The sequence below is a fragment of the Genypterus blacodes genome, unplaced genomic scaffold (genome assembly GCF_046128005.1).
Source record: "Genypterus blacodes isolate CSIRO-AG114 ecotype Tasmania unplaced genomic scaffold, CSIRO-AGI_Gbla_v1 ptg000029l_1, whole genome shotgun sequence".
NCBI classification, from domain to species: Eukaryota; Metazoa; Chordata; class Actinopteri; order Ophidiiformes; family Ophidiidae; genus Genypterus; species Genypterus blacodes.
Window position 1 is genome coordinate 1,835,118 of NW_027466842.1, and position 25,279 is coordinate 1,860,396.

General features: G+C 40.9%; 3 protein-coding genes across 4 annotated transcripts; all 3 read left to right on the top strand.

The window, feature by feature from the left end:
- The first annotated feature begins 164 nt into the window (after positions 1 to 164).
- On the top strand, positions 165 to 5,525 carry uck2b (uridine-cytidine kinase 2b). Of its 2 annotated transcripts, none has more exons than XM_076145091.1 (7): positions 165 to 314; positions 2,127 to 2,286; positions 2,874 to 2,970; positions 3,146 to 3,288; positions 3,656 to 3,753; positions 3,869 to 3,917; positions 4,068 to 5,525. In XM_076145091.1, the coding sequence occupies exons 1-7, from the start codon at positions 210 to 212 to the stop codon at positions 4,202 to 4,204; spliced, it is 789 nt and encodes a 262-aa protein (XP_076001206.1). In that variant the 5' UTR covers positions 165 to 209; the 3' UTR covers positions 4,205 to 5,525. The 2 variants fall into 2 exon arrangements, with proteins under 2 accessions (XP_076001206.1, XP_076001207.1); XM_076145092.1 differs by having other exon boundaries at positions 3,869 to 3,942; positions 4,068 to 4,187.
- Positions 5,526 to 5,695: 170 nt separating this feature from the next.
- Positions 5,696 to 8,302, top strand: czib (CXXC motif containing zinc binding protein). Its single transcript, XM_076144713.1, has 8 exons — positions 5,696 to 5,928; positions 6,024 to 6,107; positions 6,799 to 6,855; positions 6,943 to 7,024; positions 7,107 to 7,138; positions 7,236 to 7,313; positions 7,821 to 7,886; positions 7,981 to 8,302. The coding sequence occupies exons 1-8, from the start codon at positions 5,923 to 5,925 to the stop codon at positions 8,056 to 8,058; spliced, it is 483 nt and encodes a 160-aa protein (XP_076000828.1). The 5' UTR covers positions 5,696 to 5,922; the 3' UTR covers positions 8,059 to 8,302.
- A 272-nt stretch (positions 8,303 to 8,574) lies between these two features.
- On the top strand, positions 8,575 to 20,603 carry scp2a (sterol carrier protein 2a). Its single transcript, XM_076144712.1, has 16 exons — positions 8,575 to 8,725; positions 9,447 to 9,504; positions 10,146 to 10,217; positions 10,442 to 10,573; positions 10,842 to 10,906; positions 11,639 to 11,765; positions 11,889 to 11,952; positions 12,071 to 12,157; positions 12,488 to 12,638; positions 12,767 to 12,914; positions 13,144 to 13,251; positions 15,119 to 15,272; positions 15,839 to 15,935; positions 16,932 to 17,061; positions 18,743 to 18,822; positions 20,043 to 20,603. The coding sequence occupies exons 1-16, from the start codon at positions 8,615 to 8,617 to the stop codon at positions 20,136 to 20,138; spliced, it is 1,680 nt and encodes a 559-aa protein (XP_076000827.1). The 5' UTR covers positions 8,575 to 8,614; the 3' UTR covers positions 20,139 to 20,603.
- The last annotated feature ends 4,676 nt before the right edge of the window (positions 20,604 to 25,279 follow it).

A 25,279-nucleotide genomic window follows, 5' to 3' on the forward strand; every position in this document is an offset into this window, starting at 1 on the left:
AAAATCCACTAAACAATATAACCTTTCCAAACGAATAGTCATAGGAGGTATCACTAGAGTGTGTAATAAAGCTAATGTGCGAGAAATTAGTAATATAAAATTAACAAATCAACAAATACGCCTTTCTGAAGATAAACGTTGCGAATGTGGGCGGAGCTGCCGGGTAGTGATCTTCCAGCTCAGCATCTCTCAAGCTCCACTTTGCAAGTATGGCCGGAGACAACGAGACACATCTAAGGGACCGGGACGAGAACACCACCGTTATTCGGCAGCCCTTTCTCATCGGTGTGTCCGGAGGCACCGCCAGTGGGAAGGTCGGAACCATAGCTAGATAACCCGGCCATTTTTGGGAATTGTCATGGCTATATTTAGAGCTAAATCACGTAGGAGACACTCGGCAGCCGGATGCTAGTTGACCGCGTGGCTTCAGCGTCCTAATGACAGCGACACCATCTGTGAACCACCCAGATAACCGTCAACGGCATTTCAAACTTACCTTTATGTCTCTCCGCTTATTGTCACTGTACTGAAATGTCGCTCCGTGTAGTTCCATTCTCCATTTTCCGTTACACGCGTTGTCAGTTGGCTAAAACGCTCTTGAGAGTACATGCTCTTTGATGTTAGCTTAGCCGTGTAGCTAAATTCCATCACATGCTAACAGTGGTGTCCGCTTGCCAGACAATAGCTAATGCTAACTAGCCTCCGGGCTAGGCAACGAGTGTTTGTAAACAATACCCAATGAGGTTTTCGCTCGTTATATTGCAGATACTAAACGTTATGGTAGTATACATTATTATTGTAACATTACACACAGCTCGTGTTAATGGTATATGTTCTTTGTTTTTGTGGTACCACGCCGGCGCTAGCGGGAAAATGTCATTTAAGACTAACAGGATGTGATTTATTTAAAGCCACAGTACCGGGGTCGTCTTTGTTCTCGATGCCTCGCATACAATTAAAACACCAATTTATTTTTCCAAGTGAAATGAATACAACACTTTTACGAATATCTAGTTTGTAATTTTCCTCAAACAATTAATCTTTTATTTCTCTAAATCAAGGTACGCGCCTAGCTCTCTACTCGAGCCTTTTGCAGTAATGAGTCACTTGTCACCGCGTCGGCACTTGCCGGCTCTGATGCCAGTGAGCAGACGCAGGTCGTCTCTCCTGGACGTCATGATTTATTTGTTCCGGTTCCATAAACGACGAAGGTTAAAATGCCAGAATTGGCACCGAAACGCCATTTAAATCGTCGGCATTGGACTCAGATTCCACGCGTGTATTGTAGACGCCTCCATGGGTTTACTTTGTGCCCCCCTTCCTATCTCGATCCGCACCTTGGCACCCACCCTGCTTTGTGAAAGCCTCCCAGGGTGTCTCGGTTTAAAGGTCTGCCTGTACTTTCCGTGTCAATCGCGAAGTCTGGGGGCGTGTGCGCCTGATGTAATATTTGTCTCCTTTTGTGAAACGCTGCATCCAACTTGGTGCAAGGCTTTGCAGACAGCAGTCATTAGTTTGTAATTTCATCATCCAGACTGCATAGGTGTTTTCTCTGGCCTAATGCCTGTATGGGCCTGTTCACTGTCCATGAAGTTTAAAAATAGAAGAAAGTAGAACAGTCACATTGAGTTGTTTTTTTAATCAGTAAATTAATCTAAATTGATGATCTGAACAAGGTGGAATAGTTAAAACAAAACATTTCTGTTTCAAGCCTCTAAATGCCAATCGAATATGAATCTGGTGAGCTCAAAACTGAATATCAGCGTGGATAGATTGGTGCATCCTGCCAGGTCCCACAAATTCATTGTAGCACAATTTTGTGGCCACAAAAGCAACATGGCCTCAGGCTGCTGGAGAATGTCCTGTCAGCATTGGTTATGAGTTTCTTTCAGTCAGCAAAGGCCAGTGAGGGCTGTGATGGTGAAATCAAATGGGATTGGATAAACCCACCGCATTGTAACATGGTGGCAAACTTGATGACCTAAATGTAAATGTGGCACTTTTGACTGATCAAAGAAGATGCTACAAATTCTCAGGTGTTCCTGGTGCCCAGGTTCATAGTTTGAAATGTCCTGGGGAGCTTCTCATTTTTTATTAATTTTCTTGATTTGTCATTCTTGCTGCAGTCCTCAGTATGTGAGAAGATCATGGAGCTGCTGGGGCAGAATAAGATCGATCACCACCAGCGGCAGGTGGCCATCCTCAGCCAGGACAGCTTCTACAAGGTGCTCACGTCAGAGCAGAAGGCCAAAGCACAGAAGGGGCAGTTCAACTTCGATCATCCAGGTACCCACAGCATTGCACAGTCAGTGGCACAGTTTGCATTGTGTGGAATATAGCCCCCGAAGTGACATCAAGGAAAGTAACTTTCACATTACATTATTTACAACACAAGTAGGTTTGCAGTGTGGGTGTGCTTGATTGGCAGTTCTTCAGTTCAAATGCATTAACTTGCTGTGTTCTCACACCTGCCTGGTAAAATATTCCAAATTGTGCCAACCATATGCACCCTACCACCCTTATCTGCCACGTTGCTGAAATTGTTACTAAACCACTTTTGGCAGAGGCACATTGGATCCATATTTGGAACCAGTCTTAACTCCCCCCCCCCCCACGCTTACTTCCTTTCTCAGCTGATTTTAAATCTCCCCCAGTCAGCAGGCCTTCCTCTGAGGCAGCTGTCCCAAGGCTCAGAGGCAGAACCCAACACCTGCTACTCGAAAGCGATTCCTCTTCAAACTTGCTCTCTGAATATATTAAGCGGTGCGGATTTTGCCACGTGTCAATGGGTTCAAGTAAAACTGGTGTAACTGTTGTTGAGCAATGTCTGATTGCTTGAGGATCACAACTGTTTGCTCACATCTTATCCACAGATGCCTTTGACAATGAGCTGATAATGCAAACCCTCAGGCAGATACTGCAGGGGAAGACTGTGCAAATTCCACTTTATGACTTTGTCACCCATTCCAGGTGAGCAGCTGATTTCAAGCCTCCACCCATCTGAGTCCCCCAAACTACATTGTAGAAATGTAACCATAGCAAAACTATTCAAGTTTGATGGTCTATACCCATATTTGGTTTACAACTTGATGAAACAAGATGCTTTCGATGTAGACACTGACGGGAGGGGAATTTTGTCCTGCAGGAAGGAGGAGTTTGTGACGGTGTATCCAGCCGACGTGGTCCTTTTTGAGGGCATCCTGATGTTCTATTCACAGGATATCAGGGATCTCTTCCAGATGAAACTGTTTGTCGACACAGACCCAGACACCAGGCTGTCACGCCGAGGTGGGGTTCATTTAGCCATTATGAATTGAGAAATTAGTATTCTGTTTCATAATTTGAAGAGGCGCATCTCGCCTCTGAAATGCTGCTGTTGGTTTCGATCTCCATTTTATTTGAACTTTTTTGTAATGCTGGTGAAGAGAGACGTATAAAATGCAGTATTACATATACATTAAACCCTTATCTACATTAAACCCTTATCTTTAGTATTTACAGGATCTGTACGTCTCCTTTAATGCAGATTGGAGCCGTAAACCTATTCTGTTGCGGTTTAGGTGTTTTGAATAGTGATTTGCATAGTTGACTCATTACCCTCTTATAAGATGATGCGGCTTCTCTGCTTGACACATTTTTCTTCTCTGCCTTTCAGTCCTCAGAGACATCAGTGAGCGTGGTAGAGAGCTGGAGCAAGTGCTGACACAGTACATCACGTTTGTGAAACCAGCCTTTGAGGAATTCTGTTTACCCGTAAGAGACATTCCCACCTTACACAGCTGTGATATTCATTTTAATGAAAGCCCTAATTATGACTTTTTTTTTAGGCTGGTAATTTTCCATTTACATTTGACTTTATCTCCACCAGACAAAGAAGTATGCTGATGTGATTATTCCTCGAGGAGCAGATAACCTTGGTAAGGCCTGGTATCATACTTGAAGGTAATCTTGGTACAGTGAAATTGCGTTTGTCTTGTTCAGGTGGGGAATGCTCTTGATACAGTCCTTTTGAGTAAGTGTTCTTTTAGGTGCTGTGTTTCACCGTCGACTCTCTCTTCCCCTTCTAGTGGCCATCAACTTGATAGTCCAGCACATTCAAGACATTCTAAACGGAGGACTTGGCAAGCGGCACAATGGCTGCATGAACGGCCACATCACTCCACGGCAACGGCGGACCTCCGAGTCCAGCAGCCGACCACATTGACCTCACCACACCTCTCTTCACAAGGCGGAGAGGGGTGCAGGGGTAGCACTGTAAATAATGCGTGTTGGCATCACTGTATTTAAGAGGAGAAAAAAAACAACAGAACAAGAGATGCAAAAAGAATTGCAATGCCTTTTATTATTATGACTACTCTTGGTATTGGTTGCTTTCATTGTAATTGTTGAACTTGATTTAGACCTTTGTCTGGAGGGTAAAAGACAGGCTTTTGCTTTACTTGCAAGGAGATCATGGGTAAATGTTGACCTCAACCCCTCCCCCACCCCTGCATTTTCCTCCCATATTACATTTTGTTTTAATGTATCCCCTGCTGCTTCATGGAAGATAGTGCTGATAATAAAAGAGGGGAAACCTTTATTTTTTTTCTATGTTTGATGAAACTTGAACCCCCTGTTGCCGGGGCAACCTGAGGGTCTTTACAAGAAAAACAATTTGGTCAAGCCAGGATTGCACTCTGTGTGTTGACAATCTTGGGAGTGTTTCATACCCTTTTTTTCCTCTGGTCAAAGTTCCCTCTCTGTATTAAATATGTGTTACACGGGTCTGTTCACCACACGTGTTCACCACACTGATTCCACACTACATATTTTACCGTATCGATTGCCTCATAGTATTTACATACTACCAGACCAATGAAGCCAAAGGCTGGGTGGTTTACACAAGTATTGCAATACTAACTCAGCCCGGAGTGCTGTGGGTGTAGTTACATTTCTTGGGACACATTTCTCCTGTTGGTGTGTTGAGATTTTCTCTCCCAATTTAAAAAAATAATAATAATAATTCTTGCTGTGGATGGCAATGTATGTATTGTCTCAGACATTCAGTGGTTTGCTTTATTTGCATGTATTTAATGCCCCAATTTGAGTGGAAGTATAAATACCTTCCTCAAAGGTTTGGCTCAGCTGATTAAAATAATGCGTATACTCAGGTTGCCATTTTATTTTAGGTTAGGTCAGAAGTTGTGATGAAGGTGATCAGCGCTACAGCAATATCAGTCATCCCAGTAATGTGGCCATGAACCACCAAAACCCACCATAATGCCTCTGCAATGTTGCCTCAGGTTAACATGAACAGTAAATATCCACAGTATGAAGCGTATTCCATTAGATTATAATAAAACTGTTCAAGCAATTTTGTATTCCATGTGTTGTATTTGTCATGTATAGTGCAATTGAGTGAAAGATTTGTACCATGGGATTTATACTGTATGGCTGTGAAATAGCACATGAGGGTGTTGGATGATTTATAACAGAATGACGATGTCAGCTCCTTATAATGATCAATAATAAACCGATGCAGCCGAGTTGTGTGTTGTTTCAGTCATTGATATTACACATAGGATGTTGATGGGCAAATAAACATTTGTGCACCAAGACGCTGAGTATTGTCTCTGTAGTGTCCCCTTTACCCCGCTAGATGGCGTCAATGCCTCCAGAAGCTATGGCCCCTTCGCGTGCCGACGTAAATATGAAACTAGGCCATTCAAGCTTGACCCAATTCTTGAAATAGAGTGTAAAAAGACAAGGCTGACGTAATGCTAATAGCAGATGTTTTACTATGTAAGTAGTGTCACAATTAGAAGTTGCTATTCGTAACAACTCGAAGGCAGAATTGCTTTAAGTTATTAAACTATTTTAATCCGGAACATAAATCGATCACTTGAATGCAGCAGGGAAAGTTAGCAGCGGGGAGGTTTCAAAATGGTGGTACGTATCTCTGCTGCATATTGTGGAGAACACAATGGGTCTTTGGGGGTAATAAGCGAGCCTTTAAACGTCTCCTCTTGTCTTCACCGTGACAGAAATTCGGGCTGCAGTTTAAAGCCACCCTGGAAAATGTCACCAACGTGAGACCGCTGGATGAGGACTTCCGCTGGTTTCTGAAGGTACCACGGCTGTCAGTTAGCATGTCAGTTCACTCTTTTAAACAACATTTCTCTAAATTGTTGTCGTGTTTTCATTCATTTTTATCATTTCACTGTCTCATTAACTTGATCACTGAACACGCAAACAGGCGCGCCACTGCTCCGTTGTCAAATAAGTGAACATGTGTACACTGATGACAGCGATCCTAACATTCTGCAGCAAACTACAGTCGCTTAAACTAATTTCCACCGTTGTTTGGTTAAATCTGTTGAAGTGCTTTATGTCTTACTGGCCGAACCTTTACATATATATGTTATTCGACATGCTGCGTTATATTTATACTGTATATTTGCTATAATTTATGATGTGTTTATGCTGTTTACTGCTCAGATGTGAAAGTTATTCAGTAATTCTGAATCTAAATGGTTCCAGCTTCTCATATTTGATGATTTGCAGCATTTAATCTATCTGTAAACTGAACAAATAGTAATTTACTTGTTGTTTATGCAATGTGAAGACAGTATTTAGGCCTCTGCTGTGTTATTGTGCGTGTAACAATAACTTTAAGATACAGTATATGTATTTGAATTACCCTTTTACACATGCAGTGGCCCTTATATATATATATATATTCATATTTCTTATCTATTAGTCATGTTCTAGTTGTGACTTTCTCTCAACCAATGATATACAATAATCTTTTTGTTTCAGCTGAAGTGCGGGAACTGTGGAGAGATCCCAGATAAATGGCAGTATGTTACTCTCATGGTAAGGACAGAATCATCTTTAAAAGCTCACACACACACAAACACCCACAAACAACTCACATAGCTTGTGTTGTATGTGTTTCACTAGGAGAACGTGCCACTAAAAGGTGGAAGAGGCAGTGCCAGCATGGTGCAGAAGTGTAAACTATGTTCCAGGGAAAATTCAATCGGTACGTCTTAATATTTGTTTCATCGTCGTAACTTTCTGAAGGTTTTTTGGAGGTATAACACGTTTGTACTGTGTCCTTTCAGATATCCTTGGTGACACAATCACACCTTATAATGTAAGCTTGCCTTTTGTGCATTATCTTTTAGATCAAAATCCTAATACTTGTTGACATTGACTAATGGTGTGTGTCTTGTTTATGTGCCGGGTTAAAGGCTGACGACAGTGATGGCTTTAAGACGATGGTGCAGTTTGAGTGTCGAGGTCTTGAGCCCATCGACTTCCAACCACAAGTGAGAACCTTTATTTGACAGAGTTTGAAGCATTCACCATACTGTTTGTGAGATGGTAAAAGTGGATCTGATGAGGCCTGATTATAGTCACTTAGGACCTGTTGTGTTTTCTATTACTAGAATACAATAGAATAGAGACTTTTTTATTGGGTCAAATCACATGCAAACACGTCATCTGAAATTTGTCTAGCATGTCTTGCATATCACAAAACACACACACACATGCATTACAGAGGGGTCAGTTTGGGGATCCGGTGCGTTGCTCAAGGGCAACTCGGCAGTGCGCTGGAGGCAAACTGGCAACCCTCCAGCTGCAATGAGTCCACTTTCTTGGTCCATGCTGGGAATCGAACCCGCGTCCCTCCGCTGAGCCTCTACCAAGCTGAGTCCCTATGGAGCCCCTATGGACTGAGCCACTGACTAGTATAATACAATGTAATATAGTAGATCATGCGTGTGTGTGTGCTGCTTGACCCTCTCTGTCCTTCTTTGTCAAACCCGATGCAGGCTGGGTTCGCCGCACAAGGAGCAGAATCTGGAACACCGTTTCCTGAAATCAACCTACAAGAGAACGTAAGTGCAGTGGAACTGTTAAACACGCGCTCACAGTATCACCTCATGTAGAATAAAGTGTTGATGGCTCCTTATCTTTGATTCATCTATGCAGGACTGGACAGACTACGATGAGAAACTCAAAGAGTCGGTGGGCATATATGAGGTCACACACAAGTTCATCAAGTGCTGAAGTCCTCGTATGAGCCTCCAAGCTGGGCCGGTGAACACTACAGCCAAATATCCACGGGCCCATTTTCTAACAGTAAGGATGCTGCATACACTAAGGCAGGCTGGTTTGGTTGATCATCAAGAAAAGACAGTAAACCACAGCATTGGATTGTCCGTATACACACCTTGGATAAATCAACAGGGCCAACAGATGAAGAGGTTTCTTTTTTCGCGCCACAACCACAATAAATTTGAAATGTGAAAGATTGAGTTGAGGTCTTTCTTTTCGTGTTTGAGTGGTGTACGCTGGCTCCTTTGTATGTGGAGTTCTATGCGTGTTCTCCCCGTGTCTATGTGGGTTTCCCCTACCATCAAAATCATGTGCTTTAGGTTAATGCTCCTGCCATTTCACATGAGCAGGGCACTATATATATATATAGGCTATAGATCTGGAGTCAAAGTTAGTCAGGTGGGGATTGTGTGTCTATAACTCTCAGAGTGACACATCATCTCAGACATTGACGATCTCTTCAGTAATAGACGATCTTTGTTGTGTCGGGTTATCCTCCAGTGTCTCAATGCGTTTGCTGCTGTCTGCTGTCCGGACGTTCACCCACAGAAGACTAGCAACCATGGCACCTGGCAAGAGGAAGGACAGGGTGTTTGTCATCGGCGTGGGGATGACGAAGGTGACAATATGTAGTTGTATATAATAATCAATGTTTTGATTCCTTAAGAGGACATGAAGGAGCTGAAGTTTTATGGCTAGCACATTGAGCTAACACAGAATTTGCTGGACACACCACCGTAGTCCCGCTGTGCAGCCCACATAAAGACATTATCATTTTATTCTTTACTTCGAAATGCAAATAGAAAGACAGAGAAATATCAACTTTATGCTTTGACACCTGTGCAACAACCGCCACAGTACTGACAGTCCCATGTTGTCGACATGAGAGGCTAACATTATCTTGAGTTGCGTAAATAATTCTTGTTTGTGTCAATTTTCGATTTTAAAGTTGCAGCTACAACTCTGCTTTAATACCCGGATAATTTCCCCAAGTCTCCTTTATCAAAGTTCAGACTCCATGGTCCACACTAACTGTGTGAAGGGTCATCATCCACCTCTGCACTCTGGCCCCGTTAGCTGACGTCATTTAAAGGGACCGTAGCATAACAATGCAATCAATTATTTTTTATTTTTCAAAATAATAATTAGAAATGTCAACACCGCAACAGGAAGGCTGCGGGTTCGAATCCAACACTTTTGAATGTGGAAGAAAACAATCCAGAGCTCTAATCACAATTTCAAAACAAAATTAGTGAACACAGACCAACAGATTTGATTAGGTTACACAGTTTTTGAAATACCATCCTGATTGTATTTGATTTTCTTGACTTTCTTTGCAGTTTGAGAAGCCTGGATCCAGAGAGAACTTTGACTACCCTGATATGGCCAAAGAAGCAGGTGATAAATGCTTTTTATTACATACATAATCACACATTATGAACAGGTATGCTGTCATACCAAGGGAATGCTTGTGAATTGAGCCTCTGACCCTAACATGCAAGAAGGTGAGCAAGGGCTTTAATGTTTCTATGGATGAATCATCAACTACTTTAATTAGAGCTCAGTAATTATAGTATTTAATATAAACATGCAGTGATTATGTACTATCTGGCTGTAAACTATGGTGGCTTTGAATGTTTTCAGTACCCACCACATCACACAACTGACCTTTGTCTTTTCCCTGAAATGAAAAATGCTTTAGGTGTAACGTTGTGGATGTGATTACATTACATTTTTGGGGAATGTAAAAATATCTAAAAAAAAATACAACATTAGACGTTTTCCCATTTTCGCCATAACAATAATAACCGCAGGGTCCTCCAGAGGGCGCCATCAACACATACATTGTCTCCCATGTTTCGCTAAACCAGAAGTCCCCAGCAAAAGTATTCTATGAAACTTCTTAAAATACAAACAAAAAAGTAACTCACTCAGTGCAGACTTCACTGTGTTAAGTTTGAAGGATATTATGTTGTAAAGTGAATAGGCTCAGAACTTATCAATCAACCGAATGTGTTTGTCTACATTTTTGTCTAAAGGTCAAAAAGCCCTCGCAGATGCAGGAATCCCATATTCTGCCATTGAACAAGCGTGTGTTGGATATGTCTATGGTAAGAAACGCCACCTAACTCACCAATACAATGTTGGATTTGTACCGTGATATTCAAGTTACGTAATGTCAGGTCCACTCAAAGGCCATAATTGATTTTACAATGTGTATTTTGCAATGTGTGTACACCCTAACAACTCGCCTACGTTTTATATTAATTATATTTCTTGCTGAAAAGCAAAACAAACAATACAGAATGTTTCTACTCATTCTTTGCTCCACCAGGGGACTCCACCTGTGGGCAGAGGGCCATTTACCACAGCCTCGGCCTGACTGGGATTCCCATTATCAATGTCAACAACAACTGCTCCACAGGCTCCACTGCTCTCTTCATGGCTCGGCAGCTGGTGCAGGGAGGTCAGTCAGCCCAGAAGGACAAAGCTTGACTTGTCTCTTTATTTCAGGGTTTTTACAGGTTAACGGCAAGACAGTGATGTTGCTGATATTCAGTCATTGAATTTGAAATGCAAATCCACAAGGTGTATGTTTCATAAGGGGGAGGCATTTTGAAAGAGGGACATTGCTGTTGGATATAGTGGATCATGAAAATCTTTTTCAACATTTGTCTTTCTTCTCTTCAAAGTGAAAATGTGACTGTGCACTTCTCATCCTCTTTTTTTTGCAGGTGTTGCCGACTGTGTGCTTGCTCTTGGGTTTGAGAAGATGGAGAGGGGCTCTTTGTCGTCAAAGGTATAAAACTGTAATATGAAGCAGAAATTGATAATAAACTCATCCCTTTGTTGTCAGAGGAAAGATTTCAGGCTCAGGCACTCGTGGATTTTCTGCAGTTAAAATTCTTATCGGGTGTAACCCTGATGAAGGCTCGCTGAACCTCATACACGCTAGTTTAATAAATATTTTTAACAAGATCTATCCATATAAATAAAGCCCTCTTAACTGCAGCAAATTGGGTTCCTGTACCTGGAATCTTTGAATTTCCTCCCTTCCAGAGTGCCAAATGCAGCAAAGCAGCAACCCTACAAACTCAAGTTGGAAAAATGGCCATAGAATTGAATTCATTGGGTTTCTGCAAACTCAAACTCACAAAGTTGGTGCAGGGATATTGGATTTTCATTTTATTATAAAGATTATTGTAATGCTGTCTGCCATTGGTTTGCTTGTAGGTTGGTGCTCTGACTTAAAGAAAGATATTCGATAGGCACACAGTTTTTCCTGTAATGAACCGAAAAGGAAAGAAAGAATAATGAACCTGCTTTTCTCATGCATTTTCCGTAACTGCTTATACTAACCATAGTCAGGGGAGCAGATAGCTGAGGTGTGAGCAGAATAAGACCCCCATACAAATCCCCATACAATTCCTAATTGGCCCCTTGGTCCTAATTGGAAGACCTGTTACGATTAAAATGGATTTATGTCTGTATGTTTATGTATGCATTGTCTATTTCCATTGTTACTTTTTAGTATATGGATAGGACCAATCCCATGGACAAGCACATGGAGGTGATGATCAATCGCTATGGGATGGTAGCAGCACCAGCAGCACCACAGATGTTTGGAAATGCTGGAAGGGAGCACATGGAGAAATATGGTACGTGCTATGTGTGGCAAATGGGTGAATAGTGTACAAGGTGTTCTTTGTCTTAAATGTGCAATTTAAATCTAGTATGCATATCATAATGAACATTTGTGTCAATGTGTGAATCTCATCCAGGTACTAAACCAGAACATTTTGCCAAAATTGCCTGGAAGAACCACAAGCATTCCACCAACAACCCGTAAGATACTGAGCTCTATTAAAAACTGTATTGTTCACTATTGTTGCAGAGTGAGTTGACTGTCCCCAAATAGTGTTTAAATTCTTAAGCGCATGTGATTGTGTGTATGTGAATGCAGTTACTCCCAGTTCCAGGACGAGTACAGTTTGGAGCAGGTCATGAAGTCAAGGAAGGTGTTTGAGTTCCTCACACTTCTGCAGTGCTGGTAAGTTTCTCAATATCCGACTTAAGATAAGATAAGATGAAAGTTTATTATCCCGAGGGAAATTACTGTGCAACACTTATAGTACAGCATGAAAAACGAGAACCAGATATCACCCAAACAAGTGCAATAAAGAAACGTGCAGACTTGGTGTCAAAAGAGTATTTAGTGCTATTAATTGATGAGTCATGCTTTTCAGTTTGTACATTTTTTTAATTTTTTATATTTATGTAATCTGATCGGTGAGAGTAGTTATCTCCTCACTGCTTTTCACTGCAATGGGATTGCCTGACATCACCACCACTGCTTGTCCTGCTCTCGCTTTCTCATTAGCCCCACATCAGACGGTGCTGGAGCTGCCGTCTTGGCCAGTGAGGACTTTGTCAGAACTCACTCTCTGGAGAGCCAGGCAGTGGAGATTGTTGCCCAGGAAATGGTGACAGACCTCACCACCACATTTGATGAAAACAGCTGTATTAAGATGGTAAGATGGAATCTGGACACATACATTTTCCCAATAGAGAAGATGTCAGAGTGTACATTCAAAAATACTTATCATGATTTTTAGATATGTATTCATTTTGTTTATTAATTTTAACTCCTTTCCTTCAGGTGGGATACGACATGTCTCAACTTGCTGCTGAAAAGTGTTATGAGGCTGCAGGTCTGAAGCCCAGCGATGTCAGTGTGGTCGAGCTGCATGACTGCTTCTCTGCCAATGAGCTCATCACATATGAGGCCCTAGGACTGTGTCCAGAGGGTGAGAGTTTATCTTTGAAAATCTGAGAATCAATAAGTGGATTTCCTTGCACTATATTGCAGCATATTTTTCTGTTTAATAGAATAGGCAATAAATGTATAATTGGCGTCAAAATTTTCAGGATTTGGTTGAGATTGCTACTGATTTAGCTTGTCATGATGTTGTAATGTCAATCTGCAGTTGTTACATCATACTCTCTGTAAGTGTATGTGTTTTGCAACCATTGTAGGTAAAGCAGGAGAACTAATTGACAGAGGGGACAACACATACGGGGGCAAGTTTGTTGTCAACCCCAGTGGTGGTCTCATCTCTAAAGGACATCCTCTGGGGGCCACAGGTATGCAGAATATGTTGACTGTCAGACCCTCTCAGGAGGCAATTGTCATACATGCATGATGAATAGAGTAATCATACACGCCACAGTAACATTTCACTCTACAACCAGTAAGATGACGACTTCGACAAAATAAACTTTTGCTTCCGCTTGCAGATGGATGGGTTTTTATATATACTAATGACCACTAGGGGGCATCTCTTTCATAGCAATAGCCAGCAGCTCTTCATCTATTCTAGGTAGAGAGGAGTGTGCATGTGAGAAGCCTGTTGATTGGGACTTTGGTTTCCTTTAAATGCTGCTACCGCCCCGCTATTACTTTTCTCAAGCTCTACATTTTATTCTTCATTCTCTGTTAGAGAAAGTAACAGCCTAGGTTTTCCTTATAATGCACCACTGTAGGTGTCTTTCGATTTCTCAGATTCACACACAGAAACCGACAGCCTTGAGTACATGAACGTTTTTTCTGTCACCATCACAGTTATCTTTGTTTGATCAGTTTTCTTTGGTTTTCTTCCCCTCTCTCGCCATTCGTGTTACCTGTTTTTCTCCTCCGAGTCTCCTGTGTGTGAGTGACCCAGTCAGCTAAGCTCCGTCTGATCCACCGTGTTGCTCTAAATCTCCGTTGCAAAGCTCTGACCTCTTCCCTCGGTTACAGTGTGAGGAGAGTTATGCACGCCTAATCGTTCTGCTTCTATAGGAATCCTCTCCTGGGAGGAAGTGGGAGTTAGTTAATGTCAGGTGTTGACGTGACATACAAGGACCTTGGAGGCTCACTAATGAGCAACTTGATGGTTGTGGTTATTTACAGCAGACCTGTACAGTATGTTTCTTAAATTGAAAATTCTGAAAGGTGTGAAATCATTTGTCAGCACAAATGCCTTATGTTTAATGTACTCCTCAGGGAAATGTGTGAATTTCCAGAGGCAACCTGTCACACTCTCACAGAAGATTTAACCAACTGAATTTTCCTGTGAGCCTTGAACACTTAAGAGTTCAACGGAGGAGTTCACAAGTGTCCTGCCCCCTGTAAAAGACACACCATAAAGAGCTCTTTACCCCTGAGCCCTTGAGCTTATTGGGTTAATGGGGAAATGGGAAAGCTCATTAACCAGATGGGATGATACGCTTAGCTGTAACGCTGGCACAGGAGCCGGGTCTGGTAAGATTAGGAAGTGAGTTGTCAGATAAGGAGTCAAGGTGTCACCCCTTTGTGTAAAATTAACGAGGATATGAAGTATTACAACATTTCACCTGGATAATCACACACATGAAGGAGCTGCAGTCGCATGTTTTAAGAACTTGAACTGAACAACTAACTTGATATGTTTGCATGACATGTTGGAGTTTGTCTGACAAACACATATCCTCTGGTTACAAATAATTGCAGCCTATTTGTGATTTGGAAATTACAGCAATAAAGAAATACATGCTTTTGATGTCCTTGATGTTCTTGAAATGTCATTTGCCCAACAGGAATTTCAATATAATTTCCATCAAGCCTTCATTCTGGATTGATGAATATAGCCATCTTGTTTTTACTGTGAGCTAAAATATCACAGCACAATTCCCATTGTTTTTCAAGGTTAGTGAAACATAAGCCATCAAAACAGAACCCATAAGTGCTTCTGTCTATGAAATGGAAAAAGGGCGAGGCTTGTTATTCTGTACAAAACTAAGCTTAAATTGCAAAACCTCCACAGCAGCTGAACCTCTCGTGTTGTTTTTTGGATTTGCTCAGTTAATTTACTTTACAATGTCTCGCTGCTGTTGTGGGAATTCATTTTTTTTTTCAGTTTTTCAGTGCAGACCCCATACCCCTTACCTCCAACCTGTCCACTCTCTCTTTACCCCCTGTGTGCCTGCTCAGGTCTGGCCCAGTGTGCGGAGCTGTGCTGGCAGCTCAGAGGACAGGCGGGCAGCAGGCAGGTCCCAGGGGCAAAAGTTGGCCTGCAACACAACATTGGCTTAGGAGGAGCTGCGGTTGTCGCTCTCTACAGGTTGGGATTCCCACAGGAAGCCAGGTGAGCAATAATTGCAGTTATTTCACTAGGCTGGATCAAAAAAACAATCCGGTACACTCATTCATGCCGCAGTCTTGTTTTTCCTCCGGATCTCTGGCTTTCTATTAACTTGGGAGTGCTCATGTTATGCGTCATGTGCTCCCCATGTTACCAGGGTGACATATGCCACATAATATGACTGACATGGGTTTGACAGGGAAGGCAGCAAGTACTGTAAGTGCATGTGAGCTGAAGATAGAAATGCCCATCACTGCTCCATGACAACCAATCCGCCTTTTCACTCTCCACTCCATATAGGCTAAATCATTGTTACACGTCAATTTGTCTGAATGGTACTCCTCAGTCATATAATGCTACATGAATACTACTACCTATGAAGTCGCCCACCCCCATACACTTCCTTTTTCTCTTTCTATTGCAACTCTATTCAGCATCACAGAAGAGTTTCAAGGCTTCCCATGCAACTGAATTACCCCTGAACCTTATTTTGGTAGTTTGGTAGCGGTCATTTGCACAGTGTTTTACTTTGATGTGTGAATTTGAACCGTTTTTCCTGCTTCCCACAGATCCCAGGTAGTTGCACTTCCCACCAGCTCAGCCAGCAGTCTGGAGGACTTTAAAGCTTTCACTGTCTTCAAGGAGATTGAAAGACAATTAGAGGAGGTAAAGCAGCACCAATTACCTTGGACAGTCACCACCATTAACACATCACTTTTTTTTATCAAAAGTCTGCATTAATTGGTCAAAATAGGACTCAGCCTATGGATAAAGCCTGTGTTTCCTTTATACAGCTGATGAATGGTCCATAGCTATTATATTAATTGCCCTTCCTGTTTTATCCTCTGCTCTCGGATGCCACACGGGATCTTGTAATTGCAGTACCGCCTAATTTGAATCATTTGGACCATTTATGCTGGCTGTCTTAACACCACGGTCGCTCATATTCTCTTCACTTGTATAAAAAATAACAAAACATTACTGCATTTTCTCAGTCTTTTGCCGGGATGGAAACGGCTCTTTTTTAATCAAAACATTCATTCTTCTTATTTGTCAGGGTCAGTGCGTTAGTACAGGCAGTTGCCGAGCACATTGATTAACATCCCTCGTCCTTTGGAGCGAGGATAATACTGTTTATCAAGCTGATCTGTTAATATGAAATAGCATCCTTTGCAGGTGAGCAGGTGAATGACTAATGTGAACAAAAGACAAAATGTACCTCATACCCCTTCCATGTAACTGCTCACTGAGTGTTTATACTTATACTTATGCACTGATAGTAAATGAGCTGTCATGCTTTTAGACATATGGGGAAAAGTGCAACACAGTTTATAATGTAGTGGCACAAAAGTCGGCACTTGAGGCGGATCATTACTCCACAACAATATAAATCATCTTTCCCTCATTTGAGCTGTGCACGAGTTTGCAAAGCTGCAAAGAATGGGACAAAACCTCTGCAAGGAGAATTAAGTCAGGGAATATTTTGAAACACAGCAAGCGAAGCTGTTATTATATTACGAAGCCACGGAAATTTCGGAATAAGAAGCAAACTTGCTTAACGGGAAATAGGTTCAATAGTGAGTCAGTAACAGATGAGTAGTTAGTGCCGCTGTAGGTTGAGGAGCTTTTCACTGCACTCTGACACTCTGTTGTTGATTGCAGCGCGGAGAGCAGCTCGTCAACAAGATCCGTGGAGTGTTTACGTTCGAAGTGAAGGACGGACCAGAGGGGAAGAAAGCAGTTTGGACAGTGGATGTGAAAAATGGCAACGGTTGTGTCACCACTGATTCAGGTATGTGCCAGATACCATATCAGGAGAGTGTTGGGATGAATTTTGTTTTTCAGAGGCCATGGTTGTTATTTTAAGCCTTTATCAATGGGGAGTCTCGCATGTTCAACATCTAATTAGATTTATAGATCTTGGAGTGTGAAGCCTAACAAATCAGTCTCTGTCAGTCAAACCCCCACAACATTATGAGCTAGACATTTAAGAGAAGACAATTTGACTTTGTCACAAAATATAACCTGTGGAATGTCTGGGCCAAGCAGTATAAAAGTGATATCTTTGTTTGTTTGATAGTTCTTATCATTTTGCCACAGTTTGCCTCTAAATTTGAGTGCACAAACACGAGTCGACCTGATAGTGGCGCTACAGCGACAAGACAACAAAATCTTGTCAGCAACTCGTGAACACCGTTGAAATTCATCAGCATCTAAAATGAATTTAACTTTGTACATGACAGACCAGAATCTTGGAATGTTTTGGCTCATTACCTAATCCAGCGCAGGGTTCTCACTGAAAGTGTGGAGGATGGAGAGAAGGTCTGGCTTCTTCTGGGAGAGGAAGGAATCAATGTTTGTGTGTTTGTTTATACAAATCCCACTCTTTTCATTAGGGTTGTGTCCTCGCTTATAAGATTTAAATCTCCTTCTCTCACACACTCACACACACACACGCATACACAGGCAAATAGCCACCTACCTGTTTCGATTAGGCTCATGATGTTTACTGGATGTAAGCCATTATTGTGGAAGATTGCCATTGCTTTTCCATCTGACAAGTTGAGATGTTACACTGCAGCTGTATTTCTACAAAAACATTTCAGACTGCAGCCATATGGTAGCCTGGATTCTTCTCATCTTCTCAAGAGTGAAAGGAGTTCATTGTATGTTTAAGTTTAGTAATTGCTGTGGTAAAGTATTCACCACAGTTAACAATTTCTCCTGCCTGGATTGTTTAATTTACGTAGGTGTCAAAACAGATTCACATTATTGTCTATTATTCTTGTGTTAGCCTCACAGGAACCAATAACACAATGCAGCTTTGGAATAAACCAGAGCAATTTGATATTCCTTCAACCTTCAACTCCCGCTCCAAACCACACCCACTTATACCAGCCACACAAATGATTTCATAATTTCTGATTGGTCAAAAGAAGGGTACAGAAATCTGATAAAAACTGAATGATGAAAACGAATGAAACGACCATGACATGCGGGCACTTAAATCCTAGCTTCTTTATCAGAGCAGCAAGGACATCTACTGCAAAAAGAGGTACTTGTGAGCTATGGAAGTCAATGTCCCTGGTTGAACACTGCTTGTAACAAAGGCGAAAGTGTTAGGCTGGTTTCATGGTTTTCAGGTCTGAGGCATAATAGCAGCATGACGGTGAAAGAAACTTTTGGATCTAGAGTTAAGAATTGAACACGTATGGATCATCATGAGGAAAATCATGAAAATCTCAAGTGTTCTTTGCCGTGCTTTCTTTTCTTTGGCTGAGCTGCATTTAACGTCATCAATGTTAGTTAGTCTGATACCTACTGAATATAATGATCTTTTATAGTGGTCACATCTCCCCTTTTAGCACAGCTTTTATCTCTGACTGTGCGCAGAAGGAGTATACTGGATACATTTGATGTGCTGTGATCATAAAGCAATATTAAAGATGTTTTTTTTCTTGTTTTTCTTAAAGGTGTAAAGGCCGACTGCACCATTGCCATGGCAGACCAGGATCTCCTGGATTTGATGACCGGAAAGATGAACCCGCAAACGGTGTGTAGAACCTCACAAAGTCGGTTTGATGTTTACTTTTGGGTAGTGCCTTTGTTTCAGTATAGAGCATACATCCACCAAGTCTTTCTATTGTTTAAACTTGATGATTGATGCTGTTTTATTACAGCTCTGTCACTGTCTTTTTCAGTGAGAGTGAGAAGTTGTCAGTTGCCATTAATATTTGTTGATTTTGACTGATGGGATAAGTGGATGAAAAAATGCCCACTTAGCCAGAAAAAAGATTTGTGTTGGAGGTATTGATCAAGCTTGTTTTAGAGCTCAGGGGAGACTGTAATCAAGGCAATGTACTCAGTTCAGAGATCCTGTCTCATGAAACGAAATGAGAAAACTTTGTACACTTTGGGATATTGTAGATTTTCCATATCAGTCCCATTGGATTTTTACTCTTATCATCTTTCCCCTCTTTTTCCAATTTACTGCTGTGAAACAACCAATGAAGAGGAGATTTAAAGATCAGATTACATACCTTAGTGGCAGCCCAGTTAACAGCAGCACATAGCAGTTGGTAATCGGTTTCACTGCTACAGACCTAGTTTCATCTGTTGTAGTTTATTTTGCCCCAATAAATACACTTATTATAATTTTTTGATCAAACTAATTGGACATTCATGGTTTAATATAATGTAAGTAGTAAGTAAGTAAGTAAAATGTAAGAAAAACTCAAGATAAAGCAATATCAGTACAATGTAGGACACAAACTGAAGTAGCTGAGAAAGGGAATATGTCTAATTCCTCCCAACACAAAGGTGTAATTAAAGACATTACCAATGAATCAGTTGTTAGCTGGTCAATTTTAATTAGAATTTTGTTTCCAGCAGGGAATTGGATTTCATATTCAAAGTTATAAATCAAACCCACTGATCTGAATTCGGGTTATGTGATCAAGGCTCATTGTACTGGTTGCTCTCCTACATGCTGCAACTTCATTATGATTCTAATATTGTTAAGGTGAAACTAATCCCCGCTGGATCTTTACCAAACGTTTACATTTTTACAGGTAGATGACATATGTTTTCACATTTGAAGGTTACAATTAATGATGCAGGGGTTCTTCAGGTTCATAACTAGAGGACTGTTAGGAGTAGATAATGAATTATTATCAAATGCAGTCCATCAGACATGCAAAATGCTTCTTTGAAAGACAAAAGTTATTGTAATTTAATAAAAGTGATTCATTCAAGATTGTTTTTTCTCCTCAGGCATTCATGAATGGGAAGCTGAAGATCTCTGGGAACATGGGCATGGCTATGAAGCTGCAGGACCTCCAGATGACGCCAGGCAGGGCTAAACTGTGAGCCCCTGGATTCAGCAGGTGTTAGTTAAAAACCCTAATTCTTCCTCTTCGCGTATACATGCTGCTATAATCAAGAATCTGTGTGAATGTTGACAAGAAGACTTTAATCTAAGTGCCTAAACCTAAAGATTTCATCTACTGCTGATAATGGATCACCCTGCATAGAGGCTCATTGTCTATATACTGTTTACACTGTTCGATCAAGGCTTCACACCTTTAAAGTCAGACAAGCATTCTGTCTTTTACCACAACAACAACAGAATGAATCCAGGAAATATTCTAAAACATGTTTTGAACTTAAAACTTACTAATAATGACTCATATAATGTGGTCAAATGGTGCACCTGTGCTTTCTGTCCAAGAAATGACTGTCTTCTAAAGCCTGTGATGAAAGAGAGCTATTTTGATAATTTTGTAAAGATTAAGCGATAGAGATCTAATCTGAAATAAAACTGACAACAACAGATTTATTGTTATTTATTGAGTTTCATTTCCTCTCAAAGGGAGGACTGGATTATCTCAAATCATCTTTATCGTAGGGCGTATACCTGTATATTTAACAAAACATACCTTATGCAAGACTTTCCTCTTCTTCCATTTCTCCTTCTATTATATTGATATAATCTCCACTTGACACAGACAGATTGTTGGCTCACTCAGGTAATATGAATGATGAGTGGACTGTACTTGTTAAGCGTTTGTATCCAAAGCACTTAAAAATGACCTCACATTCATCCAATTATACAATGTTGGAAAAGGGCAAAAGTGATTTCCCTGCGTTTGACATTCTAGCAACTATGTGACACCATTATTACGTCATTACAACCGTCTGCCCCATTATAACCCTGAGCTGTTTTTCTCCATTGCTACACCGCTATGTTTGCCCCAATATCATGCTTAAAAAAAGAACAAATAAGTATTGTTCTTACCAAGATAGTACATGGTTACTGAGCTGAAATTTCAAGTGCTACCATCAGAAGCTGTGTCTCCTATCTGCTGCATAAGCACTTTCTCCAGCCGCACTTCACAGCAAAGTTTCTAAACGGATGCAAAAACGACATTTTCAAAGATTTCATTCAGTTTAGGCTGTTTTTCCAGCAGGATATGTTTTGCGGCTTCTTCAATGAAAATATTTATGTGAGTGTGGGCAGAGGCAGAAGTGTGTCCAACCTCCCATAAATCAACGAAGGAACAACCTCTATTCAGAATAAGAGGACTACAGCCTCCAGCACTATACCACTTTCACACTGCATACTGATTTCTCCAGGGTGTTCAGAATTTACTGACTTAACACTATAGGAGGAACTAAATAAGGTGCAGCCGGTTAGTGTGCATGCATGCATACATCAGTAGACTTGATGTTTCCCTGTACTATTGAAAGAAGCGCTTATTACATAAGCAGAATAAATGGAAATAGTGAGACAGGACAGCGAGTGGAGGAGAATACAGAATGACCCCCTGTTGGAAAAGAAAGGAGAATATTTTCGTTTCCAGCAGCGATCCATATTTTCCTTTTGACAAGACATCCATAATTCGTTTAATATCCTTCAAATACGTTGCACTGAGAGTATAAGTACACCGTATATGCTGTGTACCATACTACTCTACAATTACAGGTTAGAAAATGTACTGAAATAACAGGATTTATGTTCAAAATTCAAATAAACCAAGAGTTTATAGTCACTCCAAACAGTTACATTCAGAATCCAGTCACAGAATCCAGAATCACTCAAATGTGCAAAAAATTCGGATGAATGTAACTCAAGGTCTCCTATCACTTGACGTTATTCATTGGGCAGATGCTTTTATGCAAATGTACGTGTGAGGTTTAACAACCTCCCCTGCAGTGTAATTAACATATTCTCAACTGTTAGAATCTAACAGCATTGATATTTTTGTTATTATTGCCTCCTCCATCTAACAGTTAGATAGAGGATGTCAAAAATATCATTAGAGGCTAACACACTGAAGATGAAAACATTAGAATCGTACGTCACTGTGCAGAAACTGGAAGATTATTTTTCATTACAGAGATTAAAAATTGGCAGTGAGTTGGTTTTCTGTTTGCGTTCCAATATAAAAAAAACATTCAATTCTCCATCTTCCACAAAATGTAACTGACTGTTTCCTAGGTGATGGAACGATCGCGACAAATACCAGAATTCACCTTTAAATTGCTTTGAGCCCTAAACGTCCTGGGTGCGTGCATTTCTCTCAAACTCAAACCATGCCAGCTGGGTTTGTGCTGACCAATGCCCTGCAGTGTCTTTGTCTCGGGGATAAATCCCCTATACAAAGCTCCAACTTCATCACACACTCAATCTCACGCAGCTATTAGACTCCATACTTGCTATGGTTGCAGGACTCATGTGTATGAAGCCCTCCATGCACTGTGTGTCCATTTCCCACTAAAACCTCCGGTTGACCTCGGGATCTCATCTTCAACAGAGATCCACAGGTCACAGCAACCTCAATCCTTTTCCAGGAGCAGCCACGCTTGCTTGTAGCCAGCTGCTCCTCTTCCAGCTATACACACTGCAGCAGCATCGCCTCTGCCTTGTGTGCTGATTATTCATGACTTTGAATGATGTGAGGTCAAAGTTTGCTCTGACCCTCTGTCTCTGTGGTCCCAATGTCTTGGTTGTACACACATTCAGTCATGTTTGTTCTTTGGTTTTATTGACATTTTTCGTCTTCAGACAATTGGCTGGGCTTGCAATTATTTCCTGTAGACAATGTTCCCTCTAAGCTGCGTGCGTGCGCAATTGCGCACCACTCGCACATTGTCAGCGCACAAGAAAATCTATGCTGCGCATAAAATCAAATTCAACATAAACTGTAAATGAATTACACCAATAACCTATTTTCCTGTACCATTTTGCAATGTAACTCAGTGAGTGACAGGTGTCACATACGCTACGCGTATGTTGTGTGGTCCTCAGTGTGCTCAAGGAGCTTGTGTGTATGCCCAGACACATGATTAGAGGAATTAGAGGGAACGTTGCCTGTAGACATTTTCTGCTATGCCCAGCTGAACTCGCGCACACAATTATGACACAGGTAGGGAAAAGTAGATTCTTCCACATTCCGCCTATTCCATGCAAAACCTGCTCATTATCCTACATCCACAACCACAGCCAACATGGATCATTTGAATGTCAATGTTGTGTATTACTAACAGAAACCTGCAGTGACTTCAATTGATTTCCGAATGTGGGGGCATGGATTGACCTTCATGTTGACAATAAGGCATGTTACACAACCACTGTCACACTATTATCTATATTATACCATTCAACTGTTAATTCTGAAATTTTGCTTAGATTGTGAATATCCAGCTTTTCACAATTTCTTGATTGCAGGTTTCAATGCAAATTCACCAAAATGCAGCGTCTTTCTGCAATGCTACATAATTTCCCATTTTATCCCCTTATTTGTTTGTCATGGAGATCCATTTAAACTTTGCAGATATAAATAAAAAGTATTACATTTGCAGTGATTTCCTGGGGGGACTGAGTATCTTTGCAATCTCGGAAAGCACAGTACCTGACATGTTGGGTGGATGAGCAGGGTTTGGTCCCAGTGGCATTCTGGAGCCAGAGAGTATAGAGAGAGTATAGAGAGAGTATACAGAAGAGTATAGAGAGTATGCTTGATTACATGGAGGATTGTGTTTTGATAGGAATAGAATAGAAACACTAATGACACGCAATCTTAAGAATGGGAATACCGGTTAGAAAGCCCTGAGAACTCTTCTCAGTCTCGTCAGTCTCTCCAGTGAATTTGCATAATGGGCTCTGCTTCTGAGTCAAACCTCCGAGATTCATGTGTGTGATTATCATTCAGAAGAATACATACAAAAGACGACTTACTTAGTATGTCGGTACGTAGGTATGGAAATGTCCAATCGTGACAGGCGTATGTAATCATTTGCTCTTTCTCACTGCTTCTTCTGTGTCACACACTTTTTAAATTTATGATAATTTCCATTTTTTTATGTTTTTGACAAGAGATTTGGTACATTTTTTTGAAAACTACATCACAAAGGTCATTTTAATGATAACAAATAAAGAATGCAAGTCTTCAGACACACCCACACGGTAGTCAAATCTACATTTTTACTTTTGAATATGAAATACATATTTGTACAACATATATTGCATACATATAGACAGAGTTTACAATGTGACCGTTGACCTGTGTTGTTCCTATTTAACTTTGTGGCCTGTTGTTTGCTTTAGTTGCTTTCGCCGTACATCCGTAATGCACTGATCCTGTTTACTTCTCCTTTGGTCATTTAAGGCAAAGAAGGAATACAGTGGGGAGACAACCTGAGATGAATCCACTGCTCAATAAGAGGGCGAACACTCATCCATTCTCTTGAGCCCTGCATTAAATGAGCAATTACTCTCAAAGAGGTGCAATCATTACAACATATTACTTGAAAAGAAAATGACAGAATATGAAAGACCTCTTTGAAAATATATTGTTAGTTAGTTTTTGAAGTATTATTAGGAGATAAGATGGATGACCAGTCTGAGTGTGATGCCAGAGAAGGTGTGTCATATTACCCATGGTGTCAAAAAGTAATTTGAGGACAGGGGCACCTTGTTTGACCCACCTACTGATGTGACCTGTGTGTTCTTGGTGAAAATCCTTCAAACTTTTTCCTGAGACTCCAGAGCTGCATAGGATTATTTAGTTTTTTTGGGGGGGTTTGTCAGATTTGGTGTTTTCTTTCTTTTGACAGTCTTTGACAAATGCCAAAATGAATCAGTTGTTCTGTCCTTCGCAGGGGGCAACAATGTCCAAAAGCAGGATGCTGATGTTCACAGCTTCAAAACAGAGGATTCCAGGCCACATTTGCCTGAAATTTAAGAGACTAAACAGCAAAATATACAAAAACCCCAACCCATGTCATAATAAAAATGTAAATCATCGTCATAATCACATCAGAATTAAGAAAAAGAGATCTGAGTGGATGTTTCCACTTTTCTTCCATCACTTGCTGGGTGATAGAAACCTTAAATGAATGATTTAATTAAATATTATATTAACTATAGTTCATTGTCCTCTTCTGTCTGACTCAAGGATATTGAACAATTTTAGATAAACCTCATTCAGAGATCTGACGCTCTGCTG

Bases quoted from the DNA above. Each gene is read 5' to 3' on its own strand.
- czib (XM_076144713.1), top strand. The intron at 6,856-6,942 runs GTAAGGACAGAA...GTGTTTCACTAG, and splicing joins GGCAGTATGTTACTCTCATG to GAGAACGTGCCACTAAAAGG. The intron at 7,887-7,980 runs GTAAGTGCAGTG...TCATCTATGCAG, and splicing joins AAATCAACCTACAAGAGAAC to GACTGGACAGACTACGATGA.
- scp2a (XM_076144712.1), top strand. From the start codon at position 8,615: ATGCGTTTGCTGCTGTCTGCTGTCCGGACGTTCACCCACAGAAGACTA. The intron at 9,505-10,145 runs GTGATAAATGCT...TTTTGTCTAAAG, and splicing joins TGATATGGCCAAAGAAGCAG to GTCAAAAAGCCCTCGCAGAT. The intron at 11,953-12,070 runs GTAAGATACTGA...ATGTGAATGCAG, and splicing joins AAGCATTCCACCAACAACCC to TTACTCCCAGTTCCAGGACG.
- uck2b (XM_076145091.1), top strand. From the start codon at position 210: ATGGCCGGAGACAACGAGACACATCTAAGGGACCGGGACGAGAACACC. The intron at 2,971-3,145 runs GTGAGCAGCTGA...TTTGTCCTGCAG, and splicing joins GACTTTGTCACCCATTCCAG to GAAGGAGGAGTTTGTGACGG. The intron at 3,754-3,868 runs GTAAGAGACATT...TATCTCCACCAG, and splicing joins TTGAGGAATTCTGTTTACCC to ACAAAGAAGTATGCTGATGT.